General features: G+C 36.4%; 1 protein-coding gene across 1 annotated transcript in view; it reads right to left on the bottom strand.

The window, feature by feature from the left end:
• qser1 (glutamine and serine rich 1) overlaps positions 1 to 23,212 on the bottom strand; it is a 163,764-nt gene that overhangs the window by 88,203 nt on the left and 52,349 nt on the right. Inside the window, exon 2 of the mRNA XM_028793880.2 lies at positions 2,376 to 2,488. Within this exon, the coding sequence (XP_028649713.1) occupies positions 2,376 to 2,488 (113 nt within the window). The remainder of the gene's footprint in view (positions 1 to 2,375; positions 2,489 to 23,212) is intronic.

Raw genomic sequence — 23,212 nt, 5'->3', positions numbered from 1 at the left:
TCCAAGGAGTAGTCATTTATACCAAATTAAGGTGTTTTCTGTGAACCATTACTTTCACTACAACAGAAAACTTTAAAAAGACTGGACCTCTGACTGTATTCAAAGGCTACTGTGGGAATGCCCACAATTGACAGTGATACCTTATGTATAACTAATAAGGTTTTCTTTTTGCCATCTGTCAACTTAAGGGAAAGCACTCATTTCCTGCCAGTTTCTGTTGATTGCTGTCTGAGACTCTCATTTTAATCCAACCCATAATTAAATGACTAATTCCCCAGTTGCACCCACTGTGACTTTTTTAGGGGGTCTGCCATATCATCATATGGTTTGATTGATATTAGGACTGCACAATATATCACTTCAGCATCGTTATTGCGATGTGTGCCTGCACAATAGTCGCATCTCAGGACATGCAATGTTATTATTTTTTGCAAAGTCAGTTGCAAGAATAATTTGTAAAACAAGTGGCAAACAAGTGACATAAATACAGAACGCTTAGTGGATTACATACATGAACAGATTTGAAAGATTAATATAATTCCATAATATATAATGCGGAAAAATTTTAACATCATATAGGACAAAGTACACATTTAAAGATAGTAGCATGCTCAGTAGGAGACAAACACACAAAATATTCTTAAAAATCTAAATACCTTACAAAATCAGTAAAGTTAATTACATTTCTGAATCCAGTTTTCTCATTGTGAAGAGCAAGAAATTAGACTGTCAGCCCTCAACACACAGCAAGAAACCACCATTTTGGATACTATTCTATTGCAGGATATAGTAATGAACACAATCAATGCAACCATGCCATTTACCCTATTAAGAATATCTTTGGGATGTGACTGTAGACCGGAGTACCCAGAAATATCTCACATACTCAACACTGACGGTGACCTGGGGTCTCATGTATAACAGCTGTATGTAGAATTCACACTAAAACATGGTATATGGACAAAAGTGGAAAAATCCATCCATCCATTTCCCAACCCGCTGAATCCGAACACAGGGTCACGGGGGTCTGCTGGAGCCAATCCCAGCCAACACAGGGCACAAGGCAGGGAACCAATCCTGGGAATATGTACGCACAAAAAAATTCAGATGCACAAACTGTGTGTAAGCCAACTTCCACTTCATAAATCCTGGTCACTGCGAAATGTAATGCACTTGCACACGCCTGCCGCCCCACTGCGACTCCTCCCATAATTACACTCCTTTAAATATGCAACTCAATATAAATAGCTCCTTACATCCAGCGTTTTGTGAAAAGACAATGGCAAAGCACAGGGTGTAGAAAAACTTCAGTGAATGCAAAGTGGAGGTCCTACTCAGTGAAGTGTAGGCAAGGAAAAACATACCCGCCTTACCTGCCACAGAGCTTCCCGCTCTGCTGCTGTGCATCTATGATACCACGCATACACACAATGGGATAAAATACTCTGAGTGGTGCACTGATTAGAACAACGTTAAAGCAGCTATGTTATTTGGAATAGTTTGTTCTTTCTGTGCCCATTTATGTTACAGAATGGTTAGTCAAGTGAATTAAATTTGTAAACCATATGCACTTAATTTTGGTGTATTTGATAAATCCCGCGTCGCTGATGCAAATCTGAAAAAAAAAAAAAAGACCACACAGAAACAGTAGCACTGCTTTGATGCTGGGTGCCGCCAGCAAGGGGGGAAGCTGCTGTGAGAATGTGCGTGGCTTATGCCATTTTTAGTTTTTATACATCACAATGTGAGTGTGGAAGCAGGCATATGCAACATTTTTGTGTATATACACTGTTTATACATGGGGCACCTGGTCCTGGAATTGTACTAAGGTCTTTAAGGCTACAGCAACTGTGGGCTACCCCAGAAAAGCCCACAGCAAATAAAATATGCAGTGGAACATGACATTTAATTAAATACTTTTTCATAAATATGTTTGTAACATTTAGAAAACTAAAGAAATACTATTAATCTAATACAACTGCAACAAATACATTTTTCAGCATGGTAAAGTCCTCAGTTGTATCAATGTGACCATTCTATTAATCAAATTCTAATTTGATCACATTCAGGCAAAATGAAAAATATACCCATCGTTTAAAATAGACATAGAAGAAACGGCTAAAACATTTTACTGCAAGATTACACATTTTTTCCTAACTGCATATAGAAATCACTGTATTAGTATTCAAAGAAAGCAAGCAGTAAAGTTATCTACCTATTACTACAACTGGGTGAACAGGATCTCTCTGTCTCTGTTACATTTTGTATTATACAGGTACAATACTTTAGAATATACAGTCATCAACAGAAAGTAAACAATTTTTGATACAATTTAAATGAAACAAAAGACTTTAAATAAAGGAAAAGTAAGTAACCTGTGGGATGGTGTGCAGTGGCATAGCCAGGCAATTGATGAGAGGCTGTGTAGGTCTGCCTGTGGAGCAGTTCACTGTCTGGATGTGATGGATGAGAAGTTCCATAGCTCAAACTGGAGGAAACAATAATGTGAGATAACAATTAGCATATTAATATACATCAGCACTGTTGACCAAAACCAATTAACTTACTTCACACCAACACTTCAAATTTAAAAAGGAGTAAAACTGCCAAATGTATAGTACAAGATCTTTCACTGTCCCGAAACCATAGATATAGTATCTGTAGTTTAAACATTTTTGCAAGGTGTTTGTGTAATCTGAAAAGCACAGTTTGGAGCATCACTAAAAGCTCCCTACTTTGTGCATTAAAATGTTACACTCTAACCGCATTAGGAATACATTTTATTGACTGGTAAAATCAGTATTGCCTTTAGATTTACTCCTACAAATAAAGTGTAGGAAGACTAAGGTTGAGGTTTCAGATCCTGCCTGTGCTCTAATTTGGAGTGGGGGCACACAAAAAAAGCATAACCAACTGTATCTCATGTTTTAAGAATTTTTCTGATTTAAGGATGCTCCTATTTTTCACTAAATAAGACTATTGGTTATTGGTAAATTGGCCAATCACAAAAGCCGATTGTTTCAGCTCCTGCTTTTCTAAGCTTTATGGTAATTTAGTTGCAGTAGTTGAGACTTTTTTTTTTTTTTGCAGCAAACTTCCTCCAGCAATTCAAGGCTTGTTTTAGCAGAGTGAGAGGCAATTGGAATATTAGCCTTTTAAAGAAAGTGGAGTAATAAACAGAAAAGGGAATCTGAGGAGTCGTCCTGTACAGTTAGACAAATGGCAAGAAAAGCTTCTTTAATGAACTTGCACCTTATTTAACCTGTCCTTTAAAACTGATGCCATTTGAGTTTGGACAGCAAGCTTGTTTTAAGTGCAGTAGCTTAGAAAAAGACCAAAGACAAATTTGAAATTGCTGCTTAGTAAACAATAGGCTTGTTAACTTAACAGAAAAATGCATCTTTTAGTTCTAAACCCGTTAAGCATGTTAGTCTTGTGTCTTCTTGATAAACATTTGATACATTTGCAGCTGTTTTTTTAAAGATTTTTACTGTATTTATTATTTGTCGCTGTGTGTCTTACAGCATACGTTTTGGTAAGAAACAAGAACTACATATTTTAATCCATATTTATAATAACACCTCAAGAATTATGAATGTCTAGCTGATACACTGAAGAAAAAAAGCACACCTGTATAAATATAGTAAATGTATATTTTAAAAGAAATATATATACAATTTGTTTTTTTTTTGTTTTAGAGAAATGTTAAACTCTTTTTTTATTAAGTCTTGTTTCAGATTACAGGTACATTACAGAAAAAAATTAAACAATACAACAGCTTGTAATTGAGAAGCATTTTATTTTCTTTTATGCCATATGTATTATGCACACATTCTTTTCTTTTGTACCTATTAGTTAATGTATTTTAAAGTACTTTTATTTTACTATTTTTATAGCCACTGAAAATTAAGCCTACTGAATTTAATTTTGTTATTAAAGAATGAACAGTTAACACCTGTGATCTATAATTTAATTATAAAAATACATTTTAGCATTTTGTTCTACAGGAGCTTAGTGTAAAAAGCTTTTTAAAGGGATAAAGGAAAAAATAGAATTGGCATCAGAATCAGCCAATCAAGTACTGTAAAAGCAGTGATCGGTACTGGCCTTAAAAAACCTGGTCAGAGCATCCCTATTGTAAGTGCTATCAAAAACCACAATAGGGATCGCATTAGATTTATGGCATCATGGACACCCGATGCTAGACAACCACAAAAAGCTCTTGTCACAGTAGCACTCCAACTGGTGCAAACCACTAACACGAAGTTAGAATTACCATTAACACAATTGCTGTTGCCACAAGATGCATCAACATCTTCCTAGTCAATACATGTTAGGGCAGGAGACAAACATCAAAAGGCCACACATAAAACTGAACCACGGGTTATTAGAACATTTTAAATTCTGATTTAGATACAAAACCACATATTTAAAATAATATGTAAAGTAAACAAGATCTATGAAGTGTAATGCACACTATACCAATAGTAGATATATTTAAGTAACCCTTAATCCTGCAAATGAAGCTCAACCAATTGAAAAAGCCTATCCAGGATGGTTGCTACTTAACTACCGCTCTTTTAAATGGCATTACATGATAGACCCACAGTTCTTTAGGGCTGCAATGATTAGCTGACGTAATCGAAAACGTCGACTACAATAAATTGTCGACACCTCATAAACAGAACCTTCAATATAGGCTCCAGTCACAAAGAACCACATTGGTTTTTGTAACTGCAATGCACTACTTGAACGTCCGGGAGCAGGATCGTGTTATTGTTTGTCAGGACTGCACACAGTCCTACCAACGAAGAAAGAACATCTGAGGAGAAGAAGAACGTAGAGGAAAATAAATGTGGTTACAATGGTGAGTCAGATAGAGGAGGGGGAAGGAGATGAAAAAAAATTTGAGACAGAAACTTTCTAAAGTGTGGGAGCACTTCACCGAAAAAGAAAAAAAAGTTGAATGCAGATTATGCAAAGCGGAGTTTTCTTTTCATGGCAGCACCACCGTGATGCACGAGCATCAGAAACACAAGCATCCTGGAGCTGTGATGTCGCCGTCTCTTGAGAATTTATGCTGGCGCTGTTAGTTAGTTAGGGTCAGATCAGGAGGGAAGGGACAGCGTGAACGAGACTGAGAAAATAAAAGTGAAAAAAGCTAACTTTTACAAGTAATTTATACCTGATCTGTTCGTTTTCAAATAACATTGCATTAGTGCGATGATGTTTTCTGATTTGTACTGTGCAAGGCATGTACGGGGTCCACTGAGAAAAGAAGAGCGTTCATGGCTCACCTTGCAGAGGAACATTCTTTCCTCTACATGTCTGTGATGATGCGGGTTTGCTACATGCTCCTGTCTGCTGTCCGAGAGCCCTTAACCTGACACCGTCGGTAATGTTACCGATGAGCTAAGCAGTGAGGCAACAACATAGCAAGGGGATGGTGCAAAAGTGTCAAGTGCTTTTATTTAAAATCCAACAAAAACAAAGTGTCCAAATTAAATAAAGTGCAGTGCTTCAAAGTCTTCAATAAATAAATAATCCATAAAACAATTGTGAAACATGGAGGTTAAAAACAATAGAAAAAAAGTCTTCTAAAAACAACGAGGTTAAAATAATGCAGAAAGCTGTCCTTTTAAAAATCCGGTGCATCCTTCTTCTACTACTGGCGGCCCCCCTGCTTCCCCCGTCTGGGCTTCTCAACAGGGGAGTTGCCCTACTTGCAGCTGTCCTTCACCCTGCCTACTTCTGCTGTTCAGTTCGCCTCTCCGATCCCTGGCTCCGGTAGGCTCCTCCTGACAGCGACCAGGGCGCCCACGCTGGGGAATACACACCCCAAGTCCCGACTCCCGCTGCCTTCCACGGAGAGTCATCCGCCTTCCGGTCACTCCCGCCCTTCAGAATCAACTCTAGCAGGAGCGACCACTACTGCTACTCCTCGGGTGTCGACCTAACACCCAAGCTACCTTTACAGCTGCACACGAGCCTGCACTCACTCTCCCGCACCGACTTTCTCCTCCTGCTGCTTCCTTCCTTCTCCTGAAACCTCTGTTCCATCAATCTTTCATTTTCCTTCCTTCCTTCCTTTAGCCAACTTGTGCGTCTATTTATCAAGAGGGCATGGCAGCTGTGGCAAATAAGCATCCCCAGGAACAATCACGGATGCGGGTGGTCTCTCATCTGTGCACTTAGGAGAGAAACTCCCACATCACGAATTGCCCTGAGAACCGCTTCAGCCACACAACCACCACGCCCCCTCGCTAAGCCGCGAGCGCGGTGATCATTTATTTTAAAACAGGCTTTTGATGGGAGCTGTGGACCCGCTATGCCACAATGTCCTGGAGTCCTGTGCAGACTGGACAAAGTCGGGGGGGGGGGGGGCGGAGGGGAACGCGGTCACCGATTACAATGGCAAGAAGGTACATGAAAGAATATGAATAATATGAATAATGTTGCATCCGTGCCACAATGTTTTCCCGAAATGTACTATAAGGTCATAAAATAAATAATTCCAAATATCATATATACCTGTGTCTGTTTTTTTTGTCAGTGTGGCTTTGACATCACAGACCAAAAGGTGCATCCTAATTCAGCATAAGCTGGAACACTCAATAAAACTGAATTAAAAAAAATCAAGTGACAATGACATACGAATAAGGCAGATTCGCCAGCGTTTGTGTGTCAGCTTTTATCCATCCAGATCAGAGAATTTCCAGTTCGATTATCTCAAAACACCACCCACATCTACAGTTGTTCCTAGTTTCAGATAAAAAGTAACAGCGTCAGATCCCTGGGGAGGCGGTAGTATCATGATCGTGACTGAGAAAATAAAACTGGGAGAAAAAAAAGGTAACTTTTACAAGTACTATACATTTACAGTGGCTGTTACAGACGCAAATCAAATGCATGTGTTTGTTGTATAATATTAACAATAAGAGCAACTCACTACTCAAAACGGTAAATATACGAGGCAGGCAGGATCGAACCAGGGAACTCTTGATTATAAGTCAGCAATTCCTACCGCTTCACCACGGAAGCTATTGTATCATCCTTGAACCTTTTGTGAAAGTGTTTATTTGATCTTTGCACTTCAGGCTTTACACATTATACAGTTTTATGTCTACATTTTGTCATTTATTACTAAAATATGAAAAATGTTTCTGTTTTAACTATGTATTTTTTGGTTAAGTTAAATGCACTTTTTTTATTTAAAGACTACGTACACTTTAGTTTATTGTTTTAATGTATTTCTTTTTTATTGTGATGGTCACACTAATATAAAAACATCTGATTATTTTCAAATTCATATGTTTCACTGGTTATTTTAATTTGATTATTATTAATTTTAATTGTGTTAATGCAGAGACATCAGGATGACATTCACAAGTGCACAGACATGAGCAGATGAGGCAAGACATGCACTGAAGCCCAGAACAGGATGTGCAACCACAGGTCACAGGCTTCAAAATAGTCAGGCATGAAATAATCATGACTAATTGGGGAAAAAAACTGAACGATTAGTCGACTACCAAAATAATCATTAGTTGCAGCCCTACAGTTCTTGCATAAATACATTCTTAGCTTTTTTACTTATTGTCTATTTAAATTAAGTTCACAGTTTGTAGAAGATTTGTTCATTAGGAAAAATCAACCAGTGACAGACATATAAAATGAAAAATAGCTAAAACATTTTGCACCTAATTAATTTTAACAGATGTGAACTGAACTATACAGGCTAGTGGAAGTAGGCATTTTTTTCTCCTATTTTGGTTATCCCTACTACAAACTTATATATGACAATTCATTTATTTACACTAGCCATGGCCTAAGTACTGTAAGACATTGATATCCAAATGCAAGTCATCCGAACTGTCAATTATTCAATCTAGAAAATGAACCCCCTGAAATGTGTACAAGTATGTGCTCAATATCTGCACCCCCTCCTCCTTTCAATACTCTGCGCCAGAATAAATTTCCATATGCTTTGCACATGCAGAAATGGGTTTAGAGATTATCCTCTTTAATAAAATCCCTGTGTGCGTCCAGGTGTCCGTGTGTGTGTGTCTTCTGGTGAAGTGCGCATGCGCGGGGCACGATGCGATGAGCGATATTACTGTCAGAGAAAATTACAGGCGTTTTACGGAAATACAAACCAGTATTACTGCGAGAGGAAATTAAAGGTACACAATACAGCGACGCATATTACAGCCACATACAAGCCAGTATTACTGTCAGAGAAAATTAAAGGCATATTACCGACGGGCACGCCTGTATTACCACCAGAGAAAACAAAAGGTATATTGTGGACTTACAAGACAGCGGACATACAAGACAGTATTACTGTCACAGAAAATCAAAGACACACAATACACGGCGGCAGCCCACGAAGAACGGTCAGCTCAGCAAGTAAACATCAACAAAAGAAAGGCTGAAAGACAAAGAAAAATACGACCAACAAACAGAATGAGGTCAAGGTCCCTTGCCATTTAATATAGACTATTCTTACTAATGTTTATGCACTACTGTTCTAGCGCCCGTTATTGTAACGGGCTTAATGACTAGTATAAACATATATGCTCCAATATTTAGAAAATGCAATGGGATGGTGTTACAGTCAAAATGCAGCTCTATGGATACTGAGGATAAAGAGAATGAGAAACTGTGCTTCTGAAGAAAAAAAAAAAAAACTTGCATGGTCCATCAAGATCATATATGCTATTTAAAAAAATAAACTTTTGCCAGATTCATTATACTCTTGTTTATGTGCAGTTGCTTGCATTTGTGTATGTTTGTTTATGTATTAAGATAATTTGATTTAACACCATGTAAAACAATTATGTAAGTTAAAAATATATATAATACAGTATGCATTGCTTTTTCAAAACATTTGTTACTATTTACTGACCACTTCCTAAGTCCATCCATCCATCCATTTTCCAACCCGCTGAATCCAAACACAGGGTCACGGGGGGTCTGCTGGAGCCAATCCCAGCCAACACAGGGCACAAAGCAGGAACCAATCCCGGGCAGGGTGCCAACCCACCGCAGACTTCCTGAGTCACTCTTTATAATACTTCATATTTTAAAATAAGTTGTAATAAGCTTGTGTACAAGAATTTAACCATAAGACCTCATGTATCTCTGATTATCCAAATCATGTCATTAAGTGAACCTATCTTGGTCCCAACTGGTTCAGATATTCAGCATTCTACCATATAGCTGGCAATTTCAAAGCCATGTTCTACTGCTGGAATTGATATGTTGGTTATTCAGAACAATATTTATACAATGATTGCACAATTATTTAAACACAAACCATGTGCAGTTCTAAAGTAGCAAACTGCAAATGGCAGTTTTTTCATTCATCCATTTCCTTCCTGCTTTGTCCACATTACGGTCTTGGCAACATCGCGCACATAGCCCTTGCAAATCACCAACATCAAGCTGAAGCTGGAAGCACTGTTTATTTGATTTAAGTTAATTTTATTGAACAAATGCTAATCACTCATTATCTGAACCCATGTTTTTCTAAAATAAGACAAATCTTTTAAAATAAAAAAGTTAGCTACCAATTATAAGAACTAGCATATTTGGCATGGTGTAAATGATTGATAAATTTAGTAAAACTTAAAAAAATTTTTATTAAAATTCTATAATTTGCTTTACTTTTCCTTCCTATTCTGCAGTAAGATTAAAGGACAACTAAAAACAAATTGCCAGCATGTTTTAAACCGCTTCAAAGCATCTATGCTGCTCATACCAAAGAATCAAACAATTGCTTTATTACTATTTGTTCAAGTGGCATCATCCACCAATCTAAATCAGCCTATTTTCACTACAAAAGACTCAATCTGTGATCTGTAAATTGGCCCATCACAAAAAACAACTTTTTCAATATCTGCTTTTTAAGCTTTATTGTAATTTAATTGTAGTGCTTTACCTTTATGTGAGGTATTATGGTAGTTCAGTGAGTGTACATCTTTTACTTTCTGTATACAGACAGCAGCAGAACAAGACCAGAATATTAGGCTTCAAATTAAAGAGTGGAGTAATAAATTTAGAAAACAGAATCATAGGTGTCGTCTTGTGCAATTAGACAAATTACAAAAAAGCTACTTTAATGGATTCAGACCTTTTTATTTTGTCCTTTAATTAAAACTAACACTTTGTCAGAGTTTGGATGATTAGCGAGATTGTGTTTAGTACAGCAGCTCACATTTTCATTAGAAAAGAACAGATAAAGAAAAAAATTGAAATTACTGCTTAGTAAACAATAGGCTTGTTAGTTTTTTAAGCATTTAGCCTTACATCTTCTTGATAAACATCTTGAAAACATTTCATAGATTTGGAGATTCTTTTAAAGGTTTGTATAAGAAACAAGTACTGAATAATTAAAATGGTAATCAATATTAATAATTACACAGGAATTTACAATTACTCCAGAATTAAGAATGTCTATCTGGTACATGGGGGGGAGGGGGGGAACAAACAAAAAACCTGCATAAATATAGTAAATGTGTATATTAACAGCAAAAAAAAAAAAAAACTGCACTGCAATTTATTGAATTGATCAATTTATTGAATCAGTATGTGAAAATATATATTTTTGATAGACAAATGCTGAAAACTACTTTTTAAAATTAAGCCTTGTTTTCAGATAAGTACATTAGTCTTTTATTTTCTTTAATGTCATATGTATTATGGATAAACATTTTTCTCTATTTTATTAGTTTAAAAAGTATGTATTTTAAGGGAATTTTATTTATTTTAGTATTTTATGGCCACTGAAAAATAATCCTATAAAATTCCAATTTAACAATACCAAAGTTAATACTTTAAAATAGAAGTTTAGGCTGTTCTTCACCTGGTTATGCAGGAGCTTAATATAAAAATAAAAAAAATTTAATTATATTGAAATCAGTCAATCCAGTAACATGATATTGTTGATCAGTATGAAGTCTAGAAAAAACCTGATCAGAGCATCCCTAGAGTGTATGCATACAAAGTAATAGAAAACACCTTACTAAAACTGGGGGAGATGAATAGGGTTGTAGTGGAGTATCTCTCTCATGAAAACAAATTCAGCTTGCCTCAAGTCATTCCGCAGTCGCTCTAAATCTGCACTACTACCACTTGTGGTGTGGGGCAAAGCAACAGAGATGGAGAGTGTTCCATCATAGATGCATCTGTAATGCGCTTACTTTCCAAAAGCAAAAAAAAAATCTGTTACAGAGCAACACAAAAATTAACTCTCCCTCAAGCTTTGTGCTTAATTATGAAAGCTTGACAGGTGAGATGTTTTCCCATTATTACAATATGAGATTACAATGTGTTATATGTATTGCACACCATGCAGATGTCCCACAAATATTAAATAAATGATGTTTCAATAAATATGAATATTTCCTGTTACACAATGTACATACATGTCCACAAGTATGTGAAAGTGTGACTCTTTTTGCCACTCATTAATTGTTTACTTAATACCTCAGTTTAGGCTCCTTCAGAGTTCATCTAAACAGATTAATTTCTTCCACCACAAAAAAAACAGCCTCAGATTAATTCTTCCACCACAAAAAAAACAGTCTCAGATTAACTACATCCTTGCTCTAATGTTAAAATACTTTTTCCAATAATATTACAAAATTAACAGCTAAATGTAAGAGTGTTTGATCACTGAACATTTTAATAAATACACTATTTTTATACCTTCTAAAACAAGAACAGTCGAGGAAAATTTAAAATGTTTACAGATGCTTAAATTGTCAATTTCAGTATTCAAATAACACTGCAGAAATGCCCTACTGCAAGATACTTCACTACTTTATACAATAGTAGCAGAAACAGTAGTGTTGTCAAATGTACAAGGTACAGTGAAAATCTTGCTTATCCTAACAAAACAAAAAAAAAAACCCAGAAAAATCATAGGAAAAACAACAAGAAAACCAAGCTAAAAAGAAAATCCTGCTGCCCCCTACTGTATATATCTAAAGAGATGCAATGTCATTCCTTGCACTTTACTCTTCCTCTGTGCTAGTTAGGCAATGCTTCCCATGCAGGTTCCAGGCTTTTTTGTCTTTACAGTTGGGAACAGTCTGCTGTCACTTACTGACACTAATGCATTATGTTTACCTATTGTTGTTCCTTCACAAACCACCCTAACTGGTGTGATAATTTATTTCAGTGGCACTGTGATGCAATAAATTAAGAGATGCTATATTGTAAATAGGGATGCACGATAATATCGGATTTACATCTGTATCGGCAGATAATGGGCTAAAATAATTTTATCGGCATCAGGGACTGATGACTAAATTTGACCGATAATTCGAACCAATATTGATGACCCATTCACTGTGTTCCGGATGTGGCAGACATTTAGGAGACGCTGGGCTACTGTACAAAAATGTCTGCGGTGTGGAAGTTTTTCAAAGTGAGTGAGAGCGACATAAAATATGCCATTTGCAACACTTGTTCGACTAATATTTTGCGCAGAGGGACCAAAGTGCGAAATTTCAATATCATCAACTTAATTACACACTTGAAGACACGCCATCCTGACAAATATACAGAATTCCTCAGAGCAAAAGAGGAGTATCCTGTGCCACTGCACACAAAATCAAATACTGCAGTTGCTCAACGTGGTGATCAGTTACTTGAAAAATCAAAAGAAATTTGATAAAGATAACCCTAAAGCTCAAACAATTACTGCAAAGGTGATGGAATTTATTGCTCTGGATGATCAGCCATTTTCTGTTGTAGAATATAAGGGATTTTGAAGGCTGCTTGATCATCTCAAGCCCTGTTACCAGATACTCAGTCACCGGTATTTTTCTGGCATAGCGCTTCCAGAGTTACATAAGATTGTGGGAAGTCATGTGCACAAACTCCTTGCTGAAGATGTTACAGCCATAAGCTTTACCACTAATATATGGACATCTGATACGAGTGCTATTAGTATGCTTAGTTTAACTGCTCAGTTGATTGACCACAAGTTTGAATTGCAGGGTGCTGCACTCTCTGTTTCGTTTAAAAGAATGTTTGAAACATGGAAAACAGCCAAAGAGGATTTTCATGTAGTATTGCAAGACAACGCACGCGACGTTGCAAAGGCTATGGAGGAATGCGGGATCCCAAGTTTGCCATGTATGGCACATACTTTACAGCTTGTCGTGAACGACGGCGTACTATCCCAGCGCATCGTCTCTGATACAATAGCGATTGGCAGAAAAATAGTCGGTCACCTTAAGCATTCATAATTAGCCAACTCGTGTCTCAAAACTATACAAACTGAACTTGGTATGCCACCGAAAATGCTTCAACAAGACATTTTGATTAGATGGAACAGCACATTCTATATGCTGCAAAGCTTGCTGGAGCAGAAAAGAGCCCTTGAGACTTAAGCCTCCGATTTTGAGTTACCTGCGACTCTAACGCCTAATCAGTGGGGTTTTATTCGAGAACATAATCACATTCCTTGCTCCATTTGAACAACTGACAAAAGAAATTTGCCAGTCTGAAGCCTTGGCTTCTAACGTTATTCCCTCAGTTAATGCTTTAAAACGACTGTTGACTAAAAGCGCTCATACTGAGTTCTGAGTCAAAACCAGTAAAAGCACATTCTTGGAGGCTGTAAAAAATCATTTCATTGAGATTTACACAGAACCCATGTACTGTGTTGCCACTATTGTAGACCCGAGATAGAAAGACCACTATTTCGATGCAGATGTAAAATCACAGGCACTCAAAATGTTGCAAGCTCAGATGGAACTTGCATCAAACGAAATGCAAACGAGTGAATCAGAGATAGATTGTCTACAACAGAAAAGGGCCAAGATAAATGATGAGGTGGTATGCACGCTCTACAACGAAACTCTTGAAGAGAACACATTGATGCCTCGAGAAAACAGCCAGATGACAACAGAGGTGAGTTTTAAAAAAAAAAGCTCTGTGGAGATCTTTACAACATTGTTTTAAGTAAATCTTAAAAGTATCGTAAAAGTAACTACGGCTGTCAGATCGAATATCACTATTCTAACATAATTCGAATGTATAAAAAATCTTCGAAGGCAAGAAAGAAAAATGGCAATCGAATGTAAAAGAGCGATTGTTGGTTTTACCTCACACTAACTTTGGCTTCATGTTACTGAAGACGTGCTGGACACTTTTGTGGGATTTTACAGATGTTTTTGCAGTTAACTTTTTAGGATCAGCCTATATGTGTTTCTGAATTGTTAACCCATATTGTTATTAGTCATTAGTTCAACGGTCGGTATCTTCTGTGTTAAACACACCCATTTTAAAGATCGCTAGTTTTCATCAAGCGACTGAGCCAACTATAGCCTATGCTTCTTTGCTTCATGTTTTTGTTTGTTGCGTGTAATTAAACACTTAAACTCATTTTACATTTTTTTTGTTACTTTGAAAAATGCTGTCTGCTAAATAATTAATTACAATACACAAAATACTTAAAAGACCACCAAAAAGTAACATTTAAAACACTTGTTTCATTTGTAAAACATGTAAAGGGTCACAGTGTTTCAGTTTATTTACTGTAAAAAATAGACACCGGGACATAAGGTCCTCTGGCCTCTAGGAAAAAAAGGAAAAAATGACTGCGTTTACTTGTTTGAGCAATCACTGATAATTTTGTTTGTTTTTCTTTTGAACATTGTCATTAGAAAGTGCCATTGCAGTGTGTGTCTTATTTCTCTTTGCATTGCTTTTTGTGGGAGAGCCAATCACATTCATGGAAGCCACTGTTTCCACCCAAGTCTCTTAAGCAATAATGAGCAACTTGTAAGCAAATCATGATATACAGTGAAAAGCAAAAATATTAATAATAAAATGTTTAAAAAAACAGCAAATACAATACAGACATGCATTCAATTCAAATGCCATATACTTATTTATATTGCCCAAAATTCCCATATCCCTAATTGTAAACATGCCATTTTGACTTGAAGTTGTGGTCTACTGCTCATGGTGCATAATATTTACCACAATGAAAGGCAATAGTTAACAAAAACAAACTGTTGCGATTTCTGGGATCACAGAAATAAAAAAAAAAAAAACAGGCCTGAAACTCTAAGTAGGCCCATAAAGTAGACCCAGCTCTGAAATTCCAGAAGCATGCTTCCAGTCTACACACACAAATGAGGCCAAATTCTATTTAACTTAGGAATTTTTTCAGTTCCCTCTCTGTTTTGTCTGTATAATAAAGCTTATTAACAAAAGCACTGCAAAGAACAAAACAAAAAGTTTTCTTCCAATGAGAAAAAGCAAAGCAAATTCAAAAATGGTATCTTTGAGTACAGTAAGTTAATAAACCAGAGAATCAAACAATTAAAAAAAAAAAAAACAAAAGTTTTGCAAGGAGGTGAGAAAAGAGACAAGGCAAAACTCCACATCTATATATATAAAATCCCTATGTGCGTCCAGGTGTCCGTGTGTGGGTGTCTTCTGGTGAAGTGCGCATGCACGGGGCACGGTGCGATGCGCAATATTACTGTCAGAGAAAGTTAGAGGCGTTTTACGGAAATACAAACCAGTATTACTGCGAGAGGAAATTAAAGGTACACAATACAGTGACGCATATTACAGCTACATACAAGCCAGTATTACTGTCAGAGGAGATTAAAGGCATATTACCGACGTGCACGCCTGTATTACCGCCAGAGAAAATTAAAGGTATATTACGGACATACAAGATGGCATCCTTCAATAAGGGCGCGCACAAAAAGGCGAGCCTCAAAAGGGCGACCTCAATTGGGCACAGCGAATAAAGGAGCGCATAACTAAAGATCTGCACCTTTGTTGCTCTTCACATATTCCAGAGCCATTTGAACTAAATTATCTACGAACGCCTTTATTTGCCGCGCTCAATTGAGGTAGCCCTTTTGAAGCTCGCCTTTTTGTGCGCGCCCTTATTGAATAGGGCCGTACAAGACAGTATTACTGTCACAGAAAATTAAATACACGGCGGCAGCCCACGAAGAACGGTCAGCTCAGCAAGTAAACATCAACAAAAGAAAGGCTGAAAGAAAGAAATATACGACCAACAAAAAGAATGAGGTCAAAGTCCCTTGCCATTTAATATAGACTGTTCCTACTAATGTTTAGGCACTACTGTTCTAGCGCCCATTATTGTAACGGGCTAAATGACTAGTATTACAATAAAAGAACAGACAACATAGCAGGGGAAAATTACAAACTTTACAAAAAATGATAAGCAGTATAAAACCAAACAAACGACTAACACAACTAAGCTTTCCGATACACTGTTGAAATATCAAATCACCACAAAAAGTATTACAAGCATCATGTCCAGTGCTAGCCACCTGAACATATCAGGTAATATTAACTGATTCTTTTTATATTTGTCAACAACAAATGCCAAGTTGTGCAAACATCTGAACAGAACAAGACTCCGTTAATACAGGAGAGCACTGTAAGCATTTACCATATTTCTCTAATCCAAATTAGAGAAAGATGAGTCATTCTGAATGCTGGTTTCTTTAACTAGGAAATTTTTTGGATTTAATGGAATGTACCTTTTGTGGACACAGTAAGCTAGAACTGCTGTATTCAAAAATGAATGCCTTTAAATGTAAACCTGAGGTACATCTGGACAGGTCTCATCATCTTACTGCCACCTACAAGTCTGTTAACAGCAGCAGCTCCAAATTACCCAAGCCAGAATATGTGTTTTGGGAGGTGTTGTTTGTTTATTATGTATACACATACACATGTTTTCCCTTTTTGGACTTATGTAAAGTTTTAATTTCCCCTTGGAGACAAACAAAGCTTCTGATCTAAGATAATCCTTGTTTTATTGATAAATTGTGCTACTCTGCTTCTTCATTAACCTTGAAGCCTAACAGCTGAGAACCCTATCTACAGAGAAAGGTAAGGAAAGTAAAGTGTGAGTCTAACTGAATTGCAAAATAATTATTGACATTGCCAAAATCTAAACCATTAATTGGTTGATTAACATCAATTGATTATTTATCTTTTAGCAAAACAAACTTGGGCTTGCTACACCAGCTGATGTGCTTAGTATGAACAATGAAAATAATCAAGATTTTAGTTACAATTCAGTGATTGGACATGATTTTAATGAGACTGCTTGTAATGTGAATGGTTTTTACATTGGCAGGAAAGAAATATGTTAAAGATTTCTTCAGTGTATAAGTGAACATTAAATGAGTTGGCAGAAAAAGGCATTATGCACAGCATAAAATAGATCAAGAATAAAATGTCAAACAAAAGCAAACAGAACAATTAGGGCTACAATGTTTTATTTCATTTAGTCACTGGAGTCAACACATTCTGTATATTTGTGCAAGGGTTTTTCCCAGGTACTTTTCTCATATTTCCCCTAGTATCACTTTTTCACCTCAATGTAATAAGTTTGAATAAATAGTAATCATGCATTAAAAAATTACATTTAATGCTTTCTTTTGTGACTTGCACATGTTGGATTAGCAGTCTATCAGCAACTGACTTAAGTGGAACATTCAACTTCACCAGGAGTGTCCAAACTTTTCCATATAAACTGTACATGAAGTCTGACAGGAGCATTGAAATAGAACACGAGAGGTACCAATGGCCACTTCAAAAAAAAGTTAAAAAAAAAAAAAAAAAAAAACCCAAACAAAAGTAGTCAACTACCTAACATCACAGTCATGAATGAATTTGAAAGCCCAAGGGCTTCCCATTCACACTATTAAGTAAAAATGTTTAAAGCTTTTTAAGCTATCTATGTCTCTCAAATGCCACTGTCTACAGTATCCAGATTTCACAATCAAGAAACACAATTAAACATAAAATTTGCAGTGAGGTGATAAGCCCTTTATACCAGTTGTGGGAAAAAAAGTGTACAATCCAAAAATGTGTCTCTAACACTTGACTATCACAGTAATAACTATCCTATGGGATAGAGTACCATATGATATAGTGCTTTGTGAAAAGTGCTACATAAAATAAAGTTTGAATGACTGAGGACGGAGGTGGTTGTGCACATAGACTAACACCACCAGTACGCTGGCATACAATCTTATTGGGCTTTTCCATGTTTTCCCCATATCTGTATGGGTTCCTCTGTGGGTACTCCAGCTTTTCTCCGATATTTCTAATACATGTGTGTTAGTTAACTGGAGACTGTTAATGCACAAAATTCAGTCTGTATGAGAGTGTTTGTGGGCATGCATAAGCTTGCCCTTTGATATATGGGTGTCTGGTACAGATTTGGTTCCTGCCTTGCACGGAGTACACACTGGATTTGATGCGGCTCCCCAAAGCTCCGATTTGACTTAAAATGACACAGAAAATGGATTTATGATTGCTAACAGGCACAGGAACAAAACTACAATCTTTCTACCAAATGTAGTGTTGGAAACAAAACAGGATAATCACTTATTTTCCTTTAAATATTCCTTCAAATCAGTTCCGACTGCAAAAAGACTGGACTGGCCAAATGTTCCATTCCCGCTTTACAAAGAAATCTAGAGGTGTGGGAATTCTCATACATAGAGAACAGTCCCATTTGTAGCATCAGATGTAGTATCTGATCCTGAAGGGAGATATGTGATTGTCATGGGCAATTTATTGAACTGTAAAGTGATTGATAAATGTTTATGCACCCAATGTTGATGATAGGGAATTCATGCAAAATGTATTTACATCCATTCCCAATGTGAACACTCAAAATTATAATGGCTAGGGACTTAAATTGTGTTTTAAATCCACTCTTTGATAGGTATCTTGTCACAGGGGAGATGACATCTAACACTGCAAAGACAATTACAGTTTTTAACTGACCAAAACTTATCAGACCCCTGGAGGTTTCTAAACCCAAACTCAAGAACATATTCTTACTCACTAGATCATCATTGCTACTCAAGAATTGATTATTTCTTTATACATAATAATTTCTTGCCTATGATTAAATCTTGCAAGTACGACGCTATTGTTATTTCCAACCATGTCCCTCTGATCTTGGAGCTAAAATCATTATGTCCCACATACTCATCTCGCAGATGGCGTCTTAACCCACTTCTATTAGCAGACGACTGTACAGAATTTATATCAAAACAAATCAGCTTCTTCTTAGAGACAAATACATCCTCCGAGGTCTCTGCAGGAATACTCTAGGAAACTCTAAAGGCCTTCTTAAGAGGACAGATTATTTCATATCTTTCCCACAGAAATGAAATAGAAAGCAAGAAGGTATCAGAGCTAACCAGCGAAATTACTAGAATAGATCAAGAACATGCCAGGTGTCCAAGTGAGGCTCTTCATAGGAAAAGGCAGGCTCTGCATTCAAAGCTCAACCTCTTAACAACCAAAGAAACTGAACAACTCATTTTTAAATCAAGACATCATTACTATGAACACAGAGAGAAAGCCATTAAGTTCTTAGCTCAACAAATCCACAAGCACGAAGTTCGCAATGCAATCCCAGCAATCACCAACACGAACAGAGATAAAATCATTGACCATAAAAATATAATGCACACATTTAGAGACTACTATAAATCCTTATATTCTACTGAGTTTAAAGAAGACAACACACAATCTAATGCATTTCTGGATACATTACACATACCACAAATAGATGCTTTTAGTGCAGAGGAACTGGGTAAACCTCTGGCGCTATCAGAATTACTAGATGCTATAAAGTCACTTCAGAGCGGGAAAGCAGCAGGCCCTGATGGCTACCCTGTCGAATTTCATAAGCAATTCTCCACTCAGCTAGCTTCCCTCTTATTAGCAACATTCACAGAAGCTAGAGACAATCAAATTCTACCTCAAATTTTTCGCCAAGCATTAATCACCATCTTTCCTAAACAAAATAAGGACTTATTACAATTTGCATCATACAGACCAATTTCACTTCAGAATAATGTTGTTAAGATACTCTCCAAAGGCCTAGCTAGAAGGATGGAGAAAGTGCTACCTTCAGTAATATCACAAGATCAAACTGGTTTTAATAAAGGCCAACACTTAACTCCCAATCTTCGACGCTTGTTTAATGTAATATATTCACCTGCAAAGTCAAACACCCCAGAGATGATATCGTTGGATGCAGAAAAAGCATTTGATATGATTGAATGGAACTACCTTTTCACTACATTAGAGAAAGTTGGGTTAGGCCCGAAAATTTGTGCATGGATCAAACTACTGTATACCAATCCAGAAGCTTCAATTTGTATTAACAACATTTGTTCAGACTACTTTAAAATAGAATGTGGTACCAGACAAGAATGCCCCTTGTCACCACTGCTATTTGCAATCGCCATTGAACCACTGGCAGTTCACTGTCGAAATGCTTATCAGATAAAGGGGATTATCAGAGAAGGACTTGCACAGAAAATTTCTCTATATACAGATGATATGGTACTGTATATATCAGACCCACAAAATACTGTGCCTGCAGTCTTAACAGCACTTACAGAATTTCAAAAGATCTCTGGTCTCAGAATTAATTTGAATAAAATTGTGCTCTTTCCAGTGAATTCTCAAGCATACAATATTAGATTGGACACCTTCCCTTTCATCATTTCAGATCAGTTTAAATACCTAGGGGTAAATATCACAAGTAAACAAAGCTCTTTATCAACAAAAATTTTCCTTCTGTATGAAAAAAATATTGCTCAGTTTCGAGGACTCGGACAGCATTTCTGCAATATATAAAATTATTTTACAGTCCCTCCCTTTCAAAGATCCAAGAGGACAATGGGAAAAGGATCTCTCACTCAACATATCAGAAAAGGAGTGGAAGGTAGCAATACAGAGAATTTACTCGAGCTCCATATACGCAAAGCATACAATTATTCAACTCAAAATTATATATCGAGCACATCTGTCTTGCTTAAAACTGTCCAAATTGCTTCCAGGGCAAAATCCAACCTGCAAACGCTGCAATCAAGTTCCAGCCTCATTGGGTCACATGTTTTGGGCCTGCACCAAAATAACATTGTTCTGGACAAAAATTTTTAAGTGCCTTTGAGACAGCCTTGGTGTCACAATCCCTCCTAACCCTGTGTGTTTGGTGTTCTTCCAGATGGGCTTAAAGTGGAGAAGGACAAACAAACTGTGATTGCCTTCACTACACTATTGGCATGCAGACTTATTTTGTTAAACTGTAAGAATCCAAACTCTCCTCTTTTAAGTCAGTGAGTAACTGATGTTTTATATTATTTGAAATTGGAAAAAAATCTAATTCTCAGTTAGAAGATCTGTGCAGAACTTTTTCAAAACCTGGCAGGATCTAATCAATAATATTTTAGAATAAGCTCTTAAAGCACTGAGGAAGTAGACTCTCTTCCCATTTCTTTTTCTTCTCCATCTATCTTTATCCGCCTATTAAACTCATCAATTTATTTATTACTAGCTTTAAGTTTTACTCCGTTGGCTATGCTCTCTTTCTCAGAGGTGGGAGTTGATTTGTTTTCAATCCTATTTTTTGTAAAAATTGATCTATTTGTATGGAATGATTACAATAAAATCAAAAAAAAAAAATTCCTTCAAATAAAACATGTGAATTCAGTAAAAATAGAAACCTTTTGACATTACATACTATTGCATGAATCTACATTGTATTCTTTTCCCCCCAAGAATATTTTACTGTTTGACATAGCTTGAGAATGCCAAGATTTACTGTAAATCATAATCATCTGTTGTTAAGGAAACACAAGTTGAGCATGCAAAGCACACTGACTTTTTTTTAAATAAATGAAATGCCAAGCGAATTGACAGCTTCTCTTTTAGGATAAGCTGATCAATATCTAAATAGTGACTTATAAGGCTACTTACTACCGGGAGTAATTACAGTAATGAAAAATAAACGTCCTTGGAAGAATAAACATGACTCTTGGAAGAATAAACATCCATTCACAAGAGGTCACAGTTTATTACATACTGATTTTCCTGTTTAGAACTGACAAAAATATGGATGACAATAATTATGGCAAGTGCTTTGGAGAGCTATTAAGTGGCCATTTTTATTAGGTGTAGATGTGCCAAATTACAAATAGCAAAATAATCATTTGTCCTCAGTACAGTGAAAATTTGTCTGAACATGGGAATGTGCAATTTGCAGAATCGGGATCCTCTTGCAGGTTCAGGAGAAGCACATCAAAACATTAACTTTAACTGAATCTGAAATCTATCCCATATATTACAACGGACATATGAAACTGTTACAAACTCAAGTCTTCAAGACTTTGTAACAGTGCTACTACTGAAGAACAGTATTTTCTCTGGAAGCTCTTGAGTCAAACTAAGATATTGTAAACAGATATAACAGAAACTGAGGCAATAAGCCTGGTACTACAAACCTCAACAACAGGATCAAATACTGACTATTGACAATGTCCAAAATGCACCATATTTCTTGTCAGAAATGCCACAAACCAAACGTCAATGGATGTAAACTAAAAACACTACAACATGACAGGTCTCTTATCTTTATCTGAAACATTACATATTAATCACAACAATAAATGAGACTTGGTTTTTGACAAATTATATAAAAAGCTATTAAATTTAAAATTTTTTTGTAAAATGTTTTGAGTCTTGGTCAAAAATAAAAATGTGACCTCATTCTAAGTTACAGCATGCTGTTGAAACGGGCTTTAGATACAGCTTCTCTTCTCAAAACAAAGAAGACGACATTGCATTTATATAGCGCTATTTAAGACACTCAAAGTGCTTTTACATGGAGAGAAGGGAGCCACTTCAACCACCACCAATGTGTAGCATCTGCCTGGATGATGAGATTTCAGGCACCTTGTGCCACTACGCTCAACACATTAGTTTTCAGTTGGTGACGGGGTGAGAGACATAATTAGCCAATTTGACACGGGGGAAATTAGGCGGCCAAAATGTCCAGGCCATGATGGACAATTTATCTAGTACACTGGAAAGCATCCTACTCTTTACCAAAGATGCCCAGGGATCTTTTAGGGCCACAGAATTTTTACAAAGGTTTTCATGATAACACCTAAAATCTTAAATTTTAAATCAGAGCAGAATTGGATATTAACGTTACAAGTTTACCATTCTGCAGACTGAAAGTTCTAAGCAATATAATAAAACTCCTAAAAAACACACTTTTACTAATATGCCATATGAAAATGTTTACAACTCTAAGTTACCTTGAAGAAAAATTCTAAAATGGTTAATTAAAACCTGAACCAATTAA

Source organism: Erpetoichthys calabaricus, chromosome 2, assembly GCF_900747795.2.
Source record: "Erpetoichthys calabaricus chromosome 2, fErpCal1.3, whole genome shotgun sequence".
In the NCBI taxonomy this organism is placed as follows: domain Eukaryota; kingdom Metazoa; phylum Chordata; class Cladistia; order Polypteriformes; family Polypteridae; genus Erpetoichthys; species Erpetoichthys calabaricus.
The sequence above is the reverse complement of the archived record's forward strand: the minus strand, read 5'-3'. Positions and strand labels throughout refer to the sequence as shown.